The following is a 19,352-nucleotide window of genomic DNA, read 5'->3' as shown; positions in this document are numbered from 1 at the left end:
CCGAGAAATAGATGAGAAAGGCACAAACAGAAGACTGGTCCTTAAACAACAGCCCTCCATACTTCCTCTACTAGAAAGTAATAGAAAGCACGTGAGAGGAGAAAAAGCACAATAAGGCCAGGGATGATGCCAGTTCCTTTCTTAAGCTTTTAAGCACATCTATTATCAAAACACAGCCTTATCTTCTAGTGCTACACACTTTTATTTTGGCTGCTTGATGAAAACATAGTAACCCTGTAGCTATGTCTAACTTATTGACATTACCATTCAAAACAAATCTCACTAGTTGTTTCATCTCCCCTAGTAGATTCTCAGCCCAGGTGGCATTAGCGGTAAAGAACCCACCTGCCAATGCAGGAGACATAGAGATGTGGGTTTGATCCCTGGGTTGGGAAGATCCCCTAGAGAAGGAAATGGTAACCCACTCCAGTATTCTTGCCTGGAGAATTCTATGTGCAGAGGAGCCTAGGTGGCTACAATCCATGGGGTCGCAAAGAGTCAGACATGACTGAGGGAGTGACACTTTCAAGACCTAAGCAGATAATGAAGGACAGGGAACCCTGGCATACTGCAGTCCATGGGGTCACAGAGAGTCACGGCACAACTAAGCAACTGAACAACAAAGTCCTAAGCAAGAAATGAATAAGTTTACTTGAGTTGCTGTGCTGCCAGATTTTAGTAATGACTTTAATTAAAACAAAATAATTTTTATCATCATCCTTAAATCCAAATTCCCATCTCAGGATATTCCTTGTTTGGTAAGAAACCAAAACATAGTGTGAAGTTTCATTTTATAGATTTATACTTTAACTCTGAAATTTGGAGGCAACTTATACATGTCCATGCAAGAAAATGAAAAAAGTCAGAAAAGAAAAAATGAGTAGGTGAAGATCTACTAGGGGTAAATGCCATAGACCTTGAGGATGGGGTTGGGGGGGGGGCGGCGGGTGGAGAGTGAAATCATGTAGTTTTCACACTGTTCAGAAGAGAAAAACATGTTTCTTAGAAGCAAAGCCTGTTTGTCACACCGATACCTGAGATAAATTTATCCCACAGGTCCTCTTATAAAATAAACTGTTAACACTGTAGGTCTCTTTGAAATCCACAGACTAAACAGGAGCATGAATTGCACTTGGCAGCTTCCGAGCCCCTTGTGAAAGAGAAGGCTCTGCCTAAGTGTATGCCAACTAAAGAATGTCTACAGGAAGACACCATAGCACATTCCAAGGATACAGTTCCTTGACGAAAACTGCCATTAAATTTTTAAGTGTTATTAAAATTCTGGAACATTATGGTAATTAAATCCCAAGCATGCTGATAATGAATATTGAGATAAGACTCCAAAGTACTCTCAAAATAATGAGTTTTAAGATGAAACTGAAAAGGTGTAAGGTTTCTTCCAAGTTTGGGATTAGCTGAATATTGCCATTTTGGAACAGGCAGTTACTAACTTACTTACTTGTCTCTCCCTAACAGGCACCCTTCCAGAAGATGCTTACTGGCTCAGAACAGGAAGGCCTACATGAAATTTATACTTGCAGTTTTATGGTAATCTTCAGCAGGAGGGTTGATCCAAAATACCCATGCTGCCATGACTAGCAACTGGACTCCTTAATATTCTTACATGAATGTTCTCCACAAAATGTGGCATTTCATAGACTTGTACATAGACTTGTACCATGGACATGTTCCAAGAGAAGTATGATCCCAGGATAAATAAATAGGAGTGTTCCATGTAAAAAGTATTAATCTCCCGTTAGCTGGATATTCTGAATTCTCGACTTAAAAAGAAGTTTTAGCACTAATTCAAAAGGATACATGCACCTCAATGTTCAAGCATTATTTACAATTGCCAAGATAGGAGAGCAACCTAAGTGTCTATCAACAGATGACTGGATAAAGATGACGTGTATATATAAACAATGGAATACCATGCAGCCATAAAAAAGAATGAAAATTTGCCATTTGCAACACAGAGGGACCTGGAGGGCATTAGTGAAATAATTCAGAGAAGGACAAATACTGTATGATACCACTTAAGAGTCTAAAAAATAAAACCAACCAGTGAATATAACAAAAAAAAAAAGAAACAAACTCACAGATACAGAGAACAAGCTAGTGGTTACCAACGGGGAGAGGGAACGGAGGGCAAAATAGGGTAGCAGACTAAGAGGAACAAACTAATATACATGAAATAAATATACAAGGGTATATTGTACAACAAAGGGAAAATAGCCAATATTTTATAACTGTAAACGGAGTAGAACCTTTAAAAATTATGAACCACTATTGTATACCTGAAACATACAATTATACCTCAACTAAAATCACACACACACACACACACACACACGCTTCCCAAGTGGCTCAGTGGTAAAGAATCCACCTGTCAATGCAGGAGACTCAGGTTCAATCCCTGGATCGTAAAGATCCCCTGGAGAAGAAAATGGCTACCCACTCCAGTATTGCCTGGCAAACCCCATGGACAGAGGAGCCTGGCGGGCTACAGTCCATAGTGTCACAAAGAGTCAGATACAACTGAATGACTAACACTTTCTTTTTGGGGTTGTGAATAATGCTAACGCATATTTGCACACAAGCCTAAACTCTAAATTCTTTTCCTAGACAGAATTGCTAAGTCATATAATTCTGGTTAAGTCTTTTGAGATACCTCCTTGAAGTAAATGTGTTGACCTATACTGTTTTCTCTAAAAAACATTTCCATGAGAAATATTCTTCCACAACACAATCAAACATACTGCTATGTCAAAATAATCTGGAATTACTCTAAAGACAACCTAGTCAGATATAGGTAAGGGAAATGGAGAAAAGAATCAACAATGAAAACAAGAAATGGAAGTCACTACGAGGAATCAAGATGGCCAGGAGAAATATCAATAACCTCAAGTCATGCAGGTGACATCACCCTTATGGCAGAAAGCGAAGAACCAAAGAGCCTCTTGATGAGAGTGAAAAAGTTGGCTTAAAACTCAACATTCAGAAAACTAAGATCATGGCATCTGGTCCCATCACTTCATGGCAAATAGACGAGAAACAGTGGGAAGAGTGACAGACTTTATTTTCTTGGGCTCCAAAACCACTGCAGATGGTGACTGCAGCCATAAAATTAAGACATTTGCTCCTTGGAAGAAAAGCTATGACCAACCTAGACAGCATATTAAAAAGCAGAGACATTACTTTGCCAACAAAAGTCTGTCTAGTCGGAGCTATGGTTTTTCCAGTGGTCATGTATGGATGTGAGTTGGACTATAAAGAAAGCTGACCACCAAAGAATTGATGCTTTTGAACTGTGGCGTTGGGGAAGAGTCAGAGTCCCTTAGACTGCAAGGAGATCCAACCAGTTCATCCTAAAGGAAATCAGTCCTGAATATTCATTGGAAGGACTGATGGTGAAGCTGAAACTCCCAATACTTTGGTCACCTGATACGAAGAACTGACTTATTGGCAAATACCGATGTTGGGAAAGATTGTAGGAGGATGACGACGGTTGGATGGCATCACTGACTCAGTGGACATGAGTCCGAGTAAACTCCGGGGGTTGGTGATGGACAGGGAGGACTGGCGTGCTACAGTCCATGGGGTCGCAGAGTCAGACACAACTGAGCGACTGAACTGATGACCCCAACCCCAAATAACATTCTTGATCTGTAAGTATTTATTGCACATATTACTAATGCATTTTTAAAACCAATTCATTACTGCACTGTTCAATCATCCTATGTATCAAGTGCTTCCAAGAATAGTTTCCACCCCTCCATCCATAAATTTCAAACTATAATCATAAACTATACATCAACAAGGATTTTTTGGATTTCCATCTATTACAAAAATCCATTTTTTCACTGTATTCCAAACTAACACCATCTTCATCTTTTATTAACAAAGCAGGGTAATTCTGTATCCAAGAGTTATTTCAAAATCAGCACTGGATGGCAACCCCAAAAAATTACATCTTACAACTCTTCAGGCAAGACCACAACTTTATTTTCACCTAATAATAAACCACAATTGACAACAACAAAAGAGACTGTGCAGTTCAACTTTTATTTTAATAAAATCAGAATATGCACAGCACATGCAGTGCTAGCATCTAAACTAATACAATAAGCAATTACTAAAGCTACAGTGACTTGAGGTTCAATCTTTACATTCAGCAAGTTTAACGTCATTCTTACATGATTTTTGAAACCTTATTTATTAACTGAAAATATTGCTTGCTGATAAAACTTGCTCAAATGCTATCGCTGAATGTACAAGTCACTGATTATGCCAATACAACAAAGATAACCACATGTTTCAGGATTGCAATGAGCCAGACATTCACTGGAAAAAAAAATACACACAACGAAACAAAAACACACAATATTTGAATATGGACACTTCGTATCAGTGTTTTGAAGTGTTTCATTAATATCTTAAGACGAGTGTATCAAAACCTTGGCATGATTTAATTTAAAGTCGCCAATTTTGTTTTTACTAACATCAGAAAGTTATGGCTACACTGCCAATGCCGGGTCTGCTTAATTTGACTTAAGAGTTTAATATGACTTAACATTAAAAGCTCACACTACCCCGAAATATATAATTTCACGCATACGGTGACATTCAACATTCAAGTGCCAGTGTTTTTGTACTGTCTTTTGGTCAAGTTTCTTTAAACTTTCAAAGAATCACTTTTAGGCTTACAAAAATAAATATTTGTCAAAATGTTCAATAAATATTACATAAAACTAGCAGCAAAAAGTATCTAGAAATCTGTCGTGTGCAAATAGTTTTCTTCCCAACTATCATTCCCATGGTCCCAAATAAATTTTAGAATCTAGTCCCATCCCCTTCCTAGACAAGCTGCGTTCAACAATCTCCAAGAGACAAAATAAGATTGGAAGTTTAAGGACACGCACACAAGACATATATATAAAATTCTCTGAATGTGCAATAAAAGAAGTACTTTGTAAAAAGTTATGGGCAAAATGTACAAGGGCCTAAACCTAGACTAATTGAAATAGCACCATAACAAATGACCTCAATACTGTCAAGTGCACCTACTTAATAAAAGTTTTAGAACAAGGCACAATACACTTGAAAATCTATTGCACTTTAGGAAATTTTTGCCATCTTCCTATGCCACTGTAAAAAGATTGAGCATTTTGATCACCGCATTCTGGCCACAAAATTAGCACAGAATTCAAAAGTGGCAGAGGCATTTTAGTGGTGGACAATGCTCATCTTTGGCCAGATTTAGCATAAACAGACTATAAATACAATGGAAACCTATGCAACTAAAACTGACTAAAACTGCACTGTGTAGCAGAATTGACACCTTGTGCAGTTATGTACATATTTCCAACCTGTGTGATCTCAAAGATTTCAGTTTGTTACTCTTCTGGAGCCGTTTTTACAAAGTCTATAGTAAGCCAGTTTAACATCTCAACGCAGCTTGAACAGAGTAATATGAATCGGCATTTAAAAGAAAGCCTGCTGCATTTAATTCTTCCTGTTCATACCCTCTTGACCAAAAAACATCAACACTAGCATGCGTTATTAGACCAAAAATCATCCAGGGCCCTAATGAGGGCTGGTCATTGCTGTGGTCAGCCATTCTACCATTTCAATTTCACTTATGGCAGGCATTTAAAAAGTCTAAGTAGATGAATTCTCCTAAAACCCTATCTCAAGTTATCAGACCTTTAAACTTTCCCTGTAATAGTATGCCCACATTTGGCTAGCTCATAATTAATGATCTGCCTAAACACTGAAAGAGGAATTGCTGTATTTACTTGCATTAACTTTGAAAACAGTGCTTTGAATGTATGCATGTATTCATACATCACCTCATCATGACTGGAATGGCTTGTTTAAAGACTATCAGGTTCTAAATACCTATCCAGGATAGAGTGAGCAAATCAGAACTTTAACTTAATACAGTTTGCCACATTAGAAACTAATTCCATTAATATGCTTCAAAGACATTTGTTGTTTTCCCCCAATCTGCAAGTATCAAAAAGCCCTAATGCAGGCTACTGCATAAGTTTTTTCCTTATAATATTTATGGATGAATCGATGATTCCTGTTAAGTTGTATCACACCTGTGTGCCAAGGTTTGATTTTAGCCCAAGTTCAGTAAATTTATTTTGTCAAAAACAATTGGTATCTTGAGCATTACTGAGCCAACAGGACATCAAAATAAAAAGTTGTCTAAAGTTAAAGGCACAGTACATTAACAAACAAATGATCCTCAGTCACAAATTATAAATGCAGTTTGGGATGGGGGTTGGGAGGGGAGTTAATCCAAACTACAGCAATGAAATCTTCAAACCACCTTCTGAACAGGGCTGCTGATTGTTCCTTTCGACTCTTCATGTGACCTTGAGCTCCCTTAAAAAAAAAATTTCAGTGGAGAATCACAGCTGGTAATGTACTGCGAGTTCTTGAAGCTACACAAGGTATAGTCTGGCTAAGTTACATGTGGTTTCCATATTAGCTTGTTTGGCAGGGTGACCTACTGCAAAGCAGGTTCAGTTACCCCACCAGTCAACCCCCTGGGAGTTATAATTTCCTCCATATCCATCACTGTTGTAAAAGCTTCCATAGCCACCTAATGAGAGATTAAAAAAAAAAAAGTATTAAGTCATCCATTGTGTAATACAATCTTTCCCTTCTTTAAATATTTTGATGTAAAATTACAAAAAGCAATCTACAGGGCCCAGTATTTTAAATTACGCTTTGAAAAAGATGAAAAAGGGCAAAAACCTCCCCAAAGGCATGAGGTTAAAATTTAACATTACCTCCACCAAACCCTCTGCTGCTTCCATGGCCACCTCCACCACTGCGGCTGCTGCTGGCGCGGCTGCTGCTGAAGCTGGAACTGCTGCCACCACTACTCTGTCGATAGTCTCTGGCACCAAATCCTCCACTGAATCTACTACTATAAGGACAAAATGTTAGTTTACATAAAGATAACGCAATTCTTGTTAAAAATTCCCAAGGACCAATTTCCGATTTTCCAGTTCAAGCAATTCCACCCAGCCCTTCTTTTCTGTAATAGGAATTTTATAAGGCCTTAGCTGTGAAAAGCTGACACTGAAGGTCACTTAAATAACCTTAAAAATCACACCCCTCTCCATTACACACATTATTTAGTAATACACATTATTTCTAACTCACCTTTTGGATCGTCCACGACTGCTACCCTTGTAGTGGTGTTCATAAGCCATGTTTTCTAACCAAGATGGCACTTCCTGTTTAGCTTCAACAAGAAGATCCAACAAATCCTTGGTAATATTTATGTTCCTCTCATTAAAGAACGAGGTGGCAAGGCCTAAAACAGTTCCAAAAAGTACATAAATTAAGGTCTTCCACAGAGCAGCACAATATTCTTTCATATTAGAATATTAAGTAGAATAATAATTTTTAAAAAAGATAATTTGCTATTTGTTCTTTGAACAAACCTTGACTTCCTCCCCCTGCCACTTCTGATATTTTAATAGCATTCCTTGAAAATCAGAGTTCATCTAAGACCCTGAAAAGTTCTTTGCTGTAAGAATCACACTGAAGATCAGAAACCACCAGATCATCCTAAGTAACCACACACTTACCAAGGTTTCCTACACGTCCTGTACGGCCAATGCGATGTACATATTCTTCAATATCACTTGGCAAGTCAAAATTGATAACATGTTTCACATTTGATATGTCCAGTCCTCTTGCTGCTACCTAGAAAATAATTTTTGTTACCTATGGTCCATTTAAAACAAAGTAAATAGTTGAACATGCTGACCTAGAAAATAAGATTAAATTTTACATACTGCTGTAGCCACGAGAATTGGGCTTTTTCCTGAGCGGAACTGGTGAAGGGCCTCTTCTCTATCTCTCTGAGATCGGTCTCCATGGATACTGGTACAAGCATATCCTTCATGGTATAAGAAATCCTCCAGAGAATCTGCACCCTTTTTGGTCTCCACAAACACTAAGGTCAGTGAATCTTTGCCTGAAGTTAAAATATCACAAGGTTTCTGTCACTAATAGTGGCTTGGTTCTCTTTGCACTTAGTAAACTTGCGAATAGAGGCAAATAGACTGTCTCAACAGAATGTATTGGATGAGAAGGAAAAGCACTAAAGGTGACCCAAATAGATTACCTAAGCCACCAGACTGATGCTAAAATTATACCTGTTGCATTTAGAAGATCAAGCAGAAATGACCGTTTGTCTGACTCTTCAACCCAAACTACTTTCTGTGTTATGTTCTCAGAGGTAGAGCCAACTCTTCCTACGGCCAAAAAGATATATTCATCCAAGAAGTCACGAGCAAGCATCTGAAAGAAAAAAATTATTGTTTTATCATCTATTGAGAGAAACAAATTCCTAAGAAAGATCTGCAGCAAACAATACCTGTATTTCCTTAGGGAAAGTAGCACTAAACATCATAGTGTGGCGAACTCCCTTTGGTGGCATAGTATCTTGTTCAACGATTCTACGTATCTGAGGTTCAAACCCCATATCCAACATCCGATCAGCTTCATCTAACACCAAGTACCTGCCATGAAAAAAAATCCAGCTTAGAATTTGAAAAGAAAAGGTAGTTTCCATTTCTATAAGCACAGTTAATTATTCATTCAGGTAGTTTAGTTCCTCACACCATACAATCTGACCCACATACATAAGACACAGCACAGGATCTCCCCCACTAAATCGCACAGCCAAATTAGCTCTTATACTTGACTCTGGTCTCACGGTCTGGTAATTCTTAGCCTCTACTAAAATCACTTAAACTAAAATTACAATGAGCTAACTTTTTATAAAAGTTGGAAGACTAAAAAATGCATTTCACACATTTAAAAATTAACATACTTGCAGAAGTCTAATCCAATTTTTCCTCTTTCCATCATATCCACTAGACGTCCTGGAGTCGCAACTAATAAATGGCATCCACGTTCTAAGTCTCGAATTTGCTGACCAATATCAGCACCACCATAAACCACACAAGGACGAACTCTAGATCGGTATGAAAACTATAAGCAAAGAAAAATTTATTAAATTTAAGACCAAGATTTTTACATGGTCATAAAACACTTCATCAGAATCAATGAGAAGGCCAATAACCTGAAAGGCATACTTACTTTCCTGGCTTCCTCATAGATCTGTACGGCCAATTCTCTAGTTGGTGCTAACACCAAAGAGATTGGGTATTGTTTGCGGCGCCCATATCTTCCATTTTCCTAAGAAATAATTTATTAAACTTGTTAACATCCTCTCTTATAGGTTCATTACAACATAATCCCCTTCTGCAATTTACAGATTACATGTAAATGCTGTTACTAATTATACAGATTAGAATGCAAGTCTTACTGTCATTTAGAAAGCTTTCCCATTTTATACAGAAATATTTACCTTCATGGCCCTCAGAGCCTCACCGGGACCATCAGAATAAATCTGACTCAAGATGGGCAAGAGAAATGCTGCAGTTTTTCCAGACCCTATTTTAAAAAAAGCATATTCATTTAACCACAGAAAAACTGGCTTATTACTTTTGAACATATATTGGTAGATGATGGCGTTTTAACTGCCCAATTAGTAATCTCACTTTAATTCCCAAATTAAATTTCTATAAATAGGCTAATTTTAAAATACCATCAAGTGATGACTTTGATCAACCTGTAATAGGAGTTAGCAAACTATTTATCTTTATAAATAAATCTTTACTGGAATATAGCTGTGACCAGTAATTTACATATCATCTATGGCTGCTTTTTTCATACAACAGTTGCAGAGACCACACGGTCCATCAGCCAAAAAAATATTTTTCTTCATTTACCAAAAAAAAAAAAAAATATATATATATACACACATATACACACACACACACCAAATTTTGGTCACAAACATTGTAGTAGTTTTGACTTCTTTGCTTCGCTTGTGTTAACGTATGTGTCACACAGTCATGTCCGATTCTTTGCAACCCCATGGACTGTAGCCCACCAGGCACCTCTGTCCATGAGGATTCTCCAGACAAGAATACTGGAGTTGTCATGCCCACATCCAGGGGATCTTCCCAACCCAGGGATTGAACCCTAGGTCTCCTGCATTGCAGGCAGCCACTAGGAAGCACTTGTGTAGACAGAGTAGGAATTCTGTCTCAAAACTGGTGTCAATTTCTAACACTTCCTTGTAGGTACTGTATATACTAATAGGGAGGTACTACTTTACCCATCAATGAACCTTCTTTTGGCCACATTTCCATGGATCACAGGCTATTCTCTTTTTCTAATTTTCTATAGTCCTCAATTCCCCACCACTACAATCACAAAAACCTATCCACTTGTTACAGTAGTATCAGGTTCATGACTTTCTATAGGCCATCCCTAAGATACCCTAATGAAAGCACTAGAAGTAATATAACCAAAAGACTAAGACAAAAGAGATCCATCCAGCTACTCCTTACCAAGGTGTACCAGTCAGGCTACATACAGGACTCAAGCTTCCTCATGAAACTTAAAATGCTCCATGCATATTTTCCTGGTATTGGTTTTTATTAGAGCAAGCCAAGTCAAGGTATTCTTGACAACTTTTTACTTTCATCAAGTCTGCTTACCTGTTTGGGCACAGGCCATCAAGTCTCTCTTCTCTTTGATAATAGGAATAGCATGCTTTTGCACTGGAGTTGGGCGAGTGTAACGAGTAAGCTCAATGTTTCCCATAATAATTTCTCCCATCTCAACATCACTGAACTGTCAAGAAATTCATCAGGGTAAACAAGCAGAAATGCTATTTGGAGCATTTTGTTTCATACAAATACAATGAGGGGGGGACAACTATCAACCAATTTGAACTTTCAGTTTGCTTTATAGTAAAAGTCATCATCTTACACATTTTGAGGAAAAACAAAACCAAACCACTCCCTAAGCTTAACCTACAATGGAAAAGTTTTGGGTTCTTCCTATGTTTGACCCACTTACTGTTTCTTTTTATCCCCAATCTTTTGCCTTGTTTATTTCAATTCTCAGCTTCTTGACTATTTACTTTTTAAGTTAGTTTTTATAGGCATACAATTACTTTACAATGATGTGTTAGTTTCTACTGTACGGCAAAGTTAAATCAGCTATATGTATACACATCCCCCTTTTGAATTTCCTTCCCATTTAGGTCAACACCCGACCCATTTTCTATTTCAAATTATTAGTAATGGTAACACCGAATTCACTGTCCCCCTTTCCACAAACCAACGAGGCAGGTTTTTAAATTAACTTTAAAAAACTGTCAAGATAAAGCAGGCCGTCTACGTATGTCTTTAGGAAGCCCATCTCATCTTGATGTGCTGTGAAAAGATCTACACTTCCCTGTCTTAAAGGTCATGGAAAAATACCTACACTTTCAATGTGTGGAGGACAGTTGTTGCCTGTTGCCTCAACTGGAATGTCATCATATTTTTCAAAGTTAATCCCAGTGTTGCCTCCAGAAAAGAGTTCTCTGAAATCAGAAGATTGTTAAGTTTGTTACACAGAGCTGATAAGGCTTCATCACAATTAACATACATTTCAGAAACTTACTGTTCCAAGCGTTCACTTGGTGGGAGTGGTTTTGACCAATCATCTTCATCTGATTTGTCACACCAGCGGCTATTTCCACGTTCGTATTTGCCAAAACCACCTCTGTCACCACGGCCGCCAATGCCATCATAGTCACCTCGTCCACGATCATCAAACCTGAACAGCACAAGCAATTAATCAAAATCTTATTTAACCATTATTAGATTCCTACCACTAGAACTGTACCTGGAGAAAGGTTCATTATGGCTAATTTCAAGGATGTCACCAGTCCAATTCCGGCTTACTTTTACTTGACAAATAAGGCCCTCTAACCAGACTATACCATTTATATAGCTTTATTTTCTAAATTCAGTATCCTCCTTTATTATTATATAGCCGATACAGTCCTCATACATGTTGAAATCAAGAATCAAATCTTTGTACCTGAAACATAATATTGTAAAGCAACTACACTTCAATAAATATATAAATAAAAACCCTTGGGGCAATCAGTCTTATATGTGAAACCAGCACATTAACTTACACCTTTAAATGTTTTCATCCAAATATTTTTAGTGTTAGAGAAAAAAAGCAAAGTATCACACCAAATATCAATTGTCCTGGTTACATTAGGATGCTACTTAAAGGACAACTCACCTGTGTGACAGACTGGATAAAAGGTAGAAAATAATCCTTACCTGAATTAAGATGTTTTTAGTTTTAGGCCTGTTTTCGAAAAAGCAGGACACACAGGACTAACCACAGCTATTAGGCGCATGAGGTCAGTTCATCACACTTGTGTAATCAAAAATATAAGGTTTAAAAATTGTCATAGAATATCCACAAAAATGTCAACCAAATTAGGCCATTCACTAAACTTACTCTTTTAAGTAGAATACATAAAATTAGAGAAATGTAAAAATAATTGATTTCATTATGCCAAAGGGCATATTCTTATTCTCATTTAATTTTGATGTAATAAAAAAACTATGATTAAAAAGACATACTTAACATCCAAACGGGTGGTCCACTAAGGGGGAAAGATAAATCTTGCTTAACGGGCAGGGTACAGACCAATTTCTAAATGGCTTTATTGTACACATGCAAGAAAGGCAAGAAGATAATAAATCACTTACCTTCCCCTTGATCCACTTCCACGATCACTGAAGAAACTAGACTTTCCTCTTGAATCACTACGGGAACCAAAACTGCTGTATGCATCCTTATCTTTACTAGAACTCCACCCTGAACTGTCTTTATCATAGAATCCTTCAATTAAAAACAAAAGCAAACTCATTTTATTGTAGTAATTAGAAAATGACACTACTTTAAAACGTGATTTCTATGTTTCTGAGTTTGAAGCCCTCTAATGACTAATCACATCTCTAGACCAGAGGGACAATGGAAATATTCCTACCATGGTACTAGAACACACTATACGCTGAACAAAACAATCAAGTCTGAAAATGTTCTGAATGAATACAACTTCTAAAAGGTCAGTAGGTTTGCCTTTAACACAATGACTATGGTCTTGTTACATGACCACCACAATTTAATTTCATTTAATAGGCATGAATGAGTTTATTAGGAAAGAGCATTATCTCTCTGTTTCTTTGAAGTGATATTCATTTAAAACATTAAGAAATTTGCTTGGTTTAATATAGTATTTCTTGGTTTCAATAGTAAAGTTTTTAAAAACAGTGCTCTGTTTACATGCAATACATAGTTATCAGATGAGAATTAGGAATACCTAGAAAAGGAAAATCCTGATACACTCAGCGTAGATAGGTTCCTAGGGTATAGCTATAAACATTCAGCAAGGTAAATTAGCCCAACAGGTATATGGTTTAAAGACAAGCAGAGGATTTAACTAGCTTCAGTGACATTTTATTAAATAGTCAGAGATAGTTTACAAGTTAATTAGGTTACTTTCCTTCTCCCTTACGCCTCTACTAACCTAGTAATTTAACAGCCTTAGCTACCAATAAAGAGCTGAGTTAGATTTCTAAGACCTATTTCAGCTCTAACTTCTGTACGATACTGTCTCTTTCCCTGCATTGATTCCTATCATTGCAATAAGGCAGGAAAAGCACTAAATACACATGGGGGTCAATTTCAGCTAGTACATTCTAAGGAATGAGAATCTGACTCTACAGTAACTAAAAACAATGATGTGACACCTAAGAAATAATATAGGAGTTCTTTTAATGTTTTTGGCCCCATGGCATGTTTTTAGTTCCGTTCTGTTCCATGGCAGGATTTTAGTTCCGTTCCCTAGATTTTATATTCCATGTATTGCCTTGGATAGTGAACCTAATACAGACTACCTATGAATATAGACAAATGACAGCAAATCATGTGCTCCTGTGGACTCTCCACCCTTCCAATCCTGCTTTCTTTATCCAGTATCTTCCCTCTTCATGACTTTTAGTTTTCCTGACCTTCCCTTTTCCTCCAAAATCTCAGATCACCTATTTAAATGAAGCAGTTCAAGCCAGAGAACCACTCCCCTCTATCAGGAGCATGCCTGATGTTTGTTAACTATTCCCCAATAATCCCATTTCATTTTGGCACCTCTGCAAGACAGAAATAACTGGATTGTTATCACTGTGCAGCAGTTTTTGTTTACACAGTAGGATCCCCACTCACCTTTTTCAAACTGAACTCGTGCTGTTAATGATTACATACACAGAGGTTAAGCACAAGACTAGTGAAATTGTACAAAACCATGCCCTTGGCCTCAGAAGTGTGTGACACAGGAAATGCAGAGATTTCCTCTATCTGATATTAGATGAGTTTTTCCAAGCAAGTAAGCCCTAGTATCTGAAACTATTTTGACAGTAGGAGAGAAGAGCACAGTGTTCAGACCTTGAGGTGTCTCACTTTCCCTAAGCTCCAATTTTTAAATGCAGTGATAATTAAGTATACCAAGTTGCTCAAAAAACTTACCTTTAGTAGCTTCTCTGTTCCTTAAGTGAGGAGGAATATAGCGCCCTTCTAAAAGAAATGACAAAGTTAAATTTCACATTCCAAAAAACTTAAAAGCTTTTTACCAAAATTTGTGATGCTAAAAAAGTCCTGGAAAGAAAAAATCTGAATCTCTAGTCTTCTAGTCTGGTCTACTTCTATTTTAAATAAGTTACTGCTTTAATAAGATGAATTTTAAAAGGGGAAGGAGAAGAGATTTGAATTGAATTGGAACCTAGTAGTTGAAATCTACAAATAAATTTAATTTGCCACTAGTGGTCAATTTAACACACTATTTTTACAACGTCTGCTAGGATTTCAGAGAATTGTCATAAATAACAAGAGTTGCAGCATTGTTACTACAATAATCTAGCGAACACATAACAAAAATGTATTAACAAGTCTCTTATAGAGCATAAATTATTACTGTAACAACCTAAATCGTGTATCTAGTCACTAAGCTTTTTTGTTCCTGCTCTGGTTAAATCCAAAACATATGTACGTACGTAATATGGGAAAAGCTGCAGAGTGAAATGATTTCAAGTAATTGTGGTTTTTGAGACTTGCACTGTTTAACGACAGTCAACTGTTGTTCTGTATGCAAATAAAAACACAGCCTAGACTATAGGTGAGAACAAAAGCAAGTAATATATACACAACTAAGTAACATCAACTTGCTTTATTACTAGTTAATCTGCAATTTAACCTCTTCACTTCTGGGTTGAATTAAATATTAAAGATCTCCATTAGAATGGTCAATTACTAAAAGATTCTTAGCCTGACAAAGTGAAATTTAAAACAAATACCAAGTAACTGTGCCCAGTGAGGCCCGTCCTGTCTAAAAATAAACATCCCTTAACTATGCAATAAACAGAGCTTGAAGAAACAGTGCTTTCAGACATTAACACACTCAATATACATATTACATTTTTTCTTTCGGTTAATTCAATAGGAAGAGATCTGAGCTGAAGCAGGTCTACTGCCAATAATAAACCACCAAGAGCCCCTACACCTTAATCTTTACCATGCCTCAAAAAAAAACCCTTTCAAGAGAAAAAAAAAACTTCTTTTCAAAAAAAAAAATTCTGAATTTAAAATCCTAACCACCACTTCAAGGTTCATTATAGCTTTGTTCTATTAGTAATTCTCATGTTTTTCATGGGAAAGGAGTGGCTGTACCTGATCAATGTGAATATTCTCTGTATTCATTTTAATTCCAGTAAATTCACTCTTAATAGTGAAATGTACATTCCCACCACCTTTTAGCTGTGTTCAGGATTCATAATGGACATAATCAAACTCTATAATTTGTGTGTTGTATAAGGTCCTTAACGATTTTTTTCACTCAAGAAAACTCCTTCTCATCAAAAGACCCGCTACCCACATTCTTTACACAGTAAAAACTGGAAAGGAAATTTCTAAATTTTAAATAAATCCAATGAAACACTAAGTTATTATGGTTTTAATACTCAAGTAACAACACTGTAAATCAACTATATTCTGACAATTTTTTTAAAAAGCTCTAATATTCAGTAAATGCATAAAATATTTTACTTACTGCTGGCTGTACTTCCTCCACTCTGATTATCTGATGAGTTCAGGTCTAGGCCAGCAAACTAGAAGAGAGTTAAATTTTGGTTAGCAGCCCATGCGCAGAAACATTACACTAAAGGAAAACTTAATGGAACTCTTAAGGAGAATGTGACTAAGAATGTGAGCAAACGCAAAATACTACAGTACTACAGGATACACTGCAGAAGGTACCTAACCAAGATGGTGGCGCTATCCAGGAGAAACCGGGTCCAAATTCATAATCAAAATGAATTTTCCCTGTAACTTTTTCCATTGTAAAAGTTCAAAAAATTTAAATTATTTTAAAATGTCAAGTAGTCAGTGGGTTTATTTTAGCTCCAAACATTTGGAGATGTTTTCTACTTGGAATTATTCTAAACCTACAGAGCACACCTGAAAAATATTCAGAACAAAACTTGTATCGACCATTTCTTAGCTTTCATTTCTAAATACTGCAACTAGAGTACCACTCTTCAGAACAAAAATTTACAATATAACCACTACACAACCCTATTAAGTAGGTACCAATGTATTTTTCCATTTTCACAGTTAAGCTGAGAACACTTCGGACATAAATGGCACGTTTTACTGCCTTTTAGCTCCATTTCTACCCATCCCTTTACACTGGTAACTTAAAGCCTCTACATTCTAAAAAAAGCGCTTCATCGAATTCTGTAATGACTAAACAAACTATTTACAAGCAACGAGGAGGGAACTATGTGCCAAAAGCAGTATTTCATTTTAAAAAAAAAAAAATGTAACCAGCCACACGGCACTATTGCCACGTGTTTCCAATAAAGCACAACGTTTAAGTCCTCTGTTAAAAGCTTAAAATTATATACTGTCAAGTTGCAAGCATCAATGTAATCATTGAAAACTGGAAGATGCTAAAGAAAAAAATGAATACGGTAACACTTTGGAGGCAGCTCGTTTCCTAACTTCTATTAACAAAACACTGCGGTGTTTTCTCTGCACGATTGTTCTCAGCAACAGACTAATACTTTAAGGCACAAAAACTTCCTTTTTGTACTTATTGCAGTACGTTTTGTTATTAATTTTACACTTGGCAAAATGAACTACGTAGAGCACTTTAAATGCTACTGTAAATTGCTAAGGTGACATTAATGCAATTTTCTCAATTGTGAATTTGCTTGCTGCTTAATTCTAACGACTGCGTGTATTTTTTTCCAATTATCTCGATTTCAAATTTTACTTCTGCTTATAATCTTAAATAGGTGCCGGCACCACATATATGTTAAATTTTAAAACTGGGGATTGGCCATGTTCTTGATAACCAGATTTTTTTTCATGTCTCTGCTCCATTTAACACGGAACATGTCAGCATTTGGAAGATTTATTCTGATTCGTTAATGGAAAAAATGCTCTCCCCCAGATAGCCGAGTCCCTAAAAAATACTACACACGACTGAAAATCTATTAACAATTCATTTGTGTCACTCAAGTTCGTTTCAGAATTCTGGAGCTCGCGGTACGCAGAAGTTTACTTAAAAAGCAACAAAACATCAATTGAAGAGCTTTTCTGAAGCGTGGTGCCACTGTTGCTGAGGGATGCAGACTTCTGCCATCTCCGCCCAGAACCCCTCCTCTGCGATCACGCGCCCTCCCGTCCTCTACCTCTAAACCCTTACAAGAGGGGTTCCAATTAGACGACAAATCCGGGGCCTCTGACCGATTTCAAAATTTTCACAAGCAGCAACAAGTCACCAACAAAATTCCTTATTTCTTCCCAAGCTACATTCCAGGCGTTTTTTCCCAGGCCGAGCCCCGCACCAAACGTCCCCAACCTGAGGACACTGGTACACTCCGTGGTTATCTCCCAAAACGACGCGTGGCTCGGAGCAAAATCTCCATACTGACTATTGCGAACACGTGAGGCGGAGCCGGCCGTGCCGGGTCGCTAACCTCCTCGCCGCGTTCCACCTCGATCTCCAGAGCCCGGCGCCACCGCGCAGCGGCCCATTCCTCCCTCCTCTCCATCCTCCGCCCCCCCCCCGACTCCTCCTCGAATCTTCTGCGTCACAAAACTTTCCACTCCGGAAACGCGGCCTCGCGGGCCACGGAGCCGAGGCTGCGGAAACCGGGCTGGAGCGAAAAAAAAGCCCCGGGGAAGGAAGCCCTGGAAGAACAAGATGCCCATCCATCCCCGTTTCCGGGCCCTCGGCGGCCCGTCTTTCCCCGCTCGGGGGGCGCAGCGCCGCCCAGCCACCCGACACCACACAAAGGAGGCCGCCGCCATTACCCCGAGCGAAGGCCACCCCCCGCACCGCCCCCTCCCACATTCCAGGGCCGCGTTCCACCTCCCGCTCACACGCGCGTGCACACAACACAGACACGCCAACGCCGCCTGGGTCTCCGACAAGAATCCGAGCCGCGCACGCCCGAACTCTCAGGGCCATAAAGGTCCCCTTTCGCGAACCTCCGCGCCGCGCCCCTCCCCCGCCCGCAACACCCATGGGTCACAAGTCAAGTCGAGGTTCGCGCGTGCGCGCCTCCGCGAGAACGCGCGCCCCCTCCCCCTCCGCCCGCCTGCGCACGCACACACAAAAGCCGCCATTGTGCTCTGCCCGGGGACAATACCGCCGGCCAAGCTGGGGCCCCTGCGACAGCCACAATCAGCATTCCCGTCACCTTCCCGTTCCCCCACAGCCCCGGGGCACTGACACTCGTTAGCCTAAGGGACCCAGAAAATTGGAACTTAGGGTACCAGGTAGCACTGCGCCACAAACCAGGTTAGATCGGGGGAGAGATTCCTGCAGCAACAATCCCGGTAGGCTCCTTGCGGCTCACCTGCTGGTCCAGCCCGAGCGCATTTTCCACCGCCACATGACTCATCCCTGAAGAGTACCGAGAACTCGGAGTCTTCCGCTGCTGAGCTAATGTGTTGGGTTCACCGCGAAGGCCCTCTCACGGGAGAACTGCGGCTCTGAAATGCACGGCGCGGCCACGGATCTAATATACCCGCTCGAGTGACTGCTACGTCAGCACGTACGACGTGTGCCCGCCCTCTCACACCCGCACTCCTCCCGCCGCTACGACTTTTGCCTAGCTACTGCGCGCTCGTTTAGTCCTAACCTCGCGGGATTTCCTAGTCGGTCGCGTCTGCGGCTCGTCGTCCTACCTTGGAACTCAGCGCTAAATGCTGTCCTAGATCGCTTGAGTGCAACTTCCCCTGTCCTCCGCTATTACCTTTTCTCAAGCCTGGGAGGTCTCGAGATCTCGCGAGACCTCATCCCCTCCCATTTTCCGCCA

At 39.0% G+C, this 19,352-nt stretch overlaps 1 protein-coding gene across 4 annotated transcripts; it reads right to left on the bottom strand.

The window, feature by feature from the left end:
- Positions 1-4,046: 4,046 nt before the first annotated feature.
- DDX3X (DEAD-box helicase 3 X-linked) lies at positions 4,047-19,028 on the bottom strand. Of its 4 annotated transcripts, none has more exons than XM_086387069.1 (17): positions 18,891-19,028; positions 16,070-16,127; positions 14,494-14,541; positions 12,681-12,813; positions 11,566-11,721; positions 11,386-11,485; positions 10,611-10,746; positions 9,410-9,495; positions 9,139-9,237; positions 8,870-9,030; positions 8,411-8,555; positions 8,190-8,334; positions 7,827-8,008; positions 7,617-7,734; positions 7,186-7,339; positions 6,807-6,946; positions 4,047-6,616 (listed from the first exon to the last, which is right to left on the bottom strand). In XM_086387069.1, exons 1-17 carry the CDS (start codon positions 18,933-18,935, stop codon positions 6,537-6,539), a joined length of 1,986 nt encoding a protein of 661 aa, XP_086243195.1. In that variant the 5' UTR covers positions 18,936-19,028; the 3' UTR covers positions 4,047-6,536. The 4 variants fall into 4 exon arrangements, with proteins under 4 accessions (XP_086243195.1, XP_086243196.1, XP_086243197.1 ...); XM_086387070.1 differs by having other exon boundaries at positions 6,807-6,943; XM_086387071.1 differs by having other exon boundaries at positions 14,494-14,538.
- Positions 19,029-19,352: the final 324 nt, after the last annotated feature.

This window comes from Bos grunniens, chromosome X (genome assembly GCF_055505025.1).
Source record: "Bos grunniens cultivar Pamir isolate PY7600 chromosome X, Bosgru_T2T1.0, whole genome shotgun sequence".
Classification (NCBI taxonomy): Eukaryota; Metazoa; Chordata; class Mammalia; order Artiodactyla; family Bovidae; genus Bos; species Bos grunniens.
This window is presented reverse-complemented; position numbering and strand designations above follow the sequence as displayed.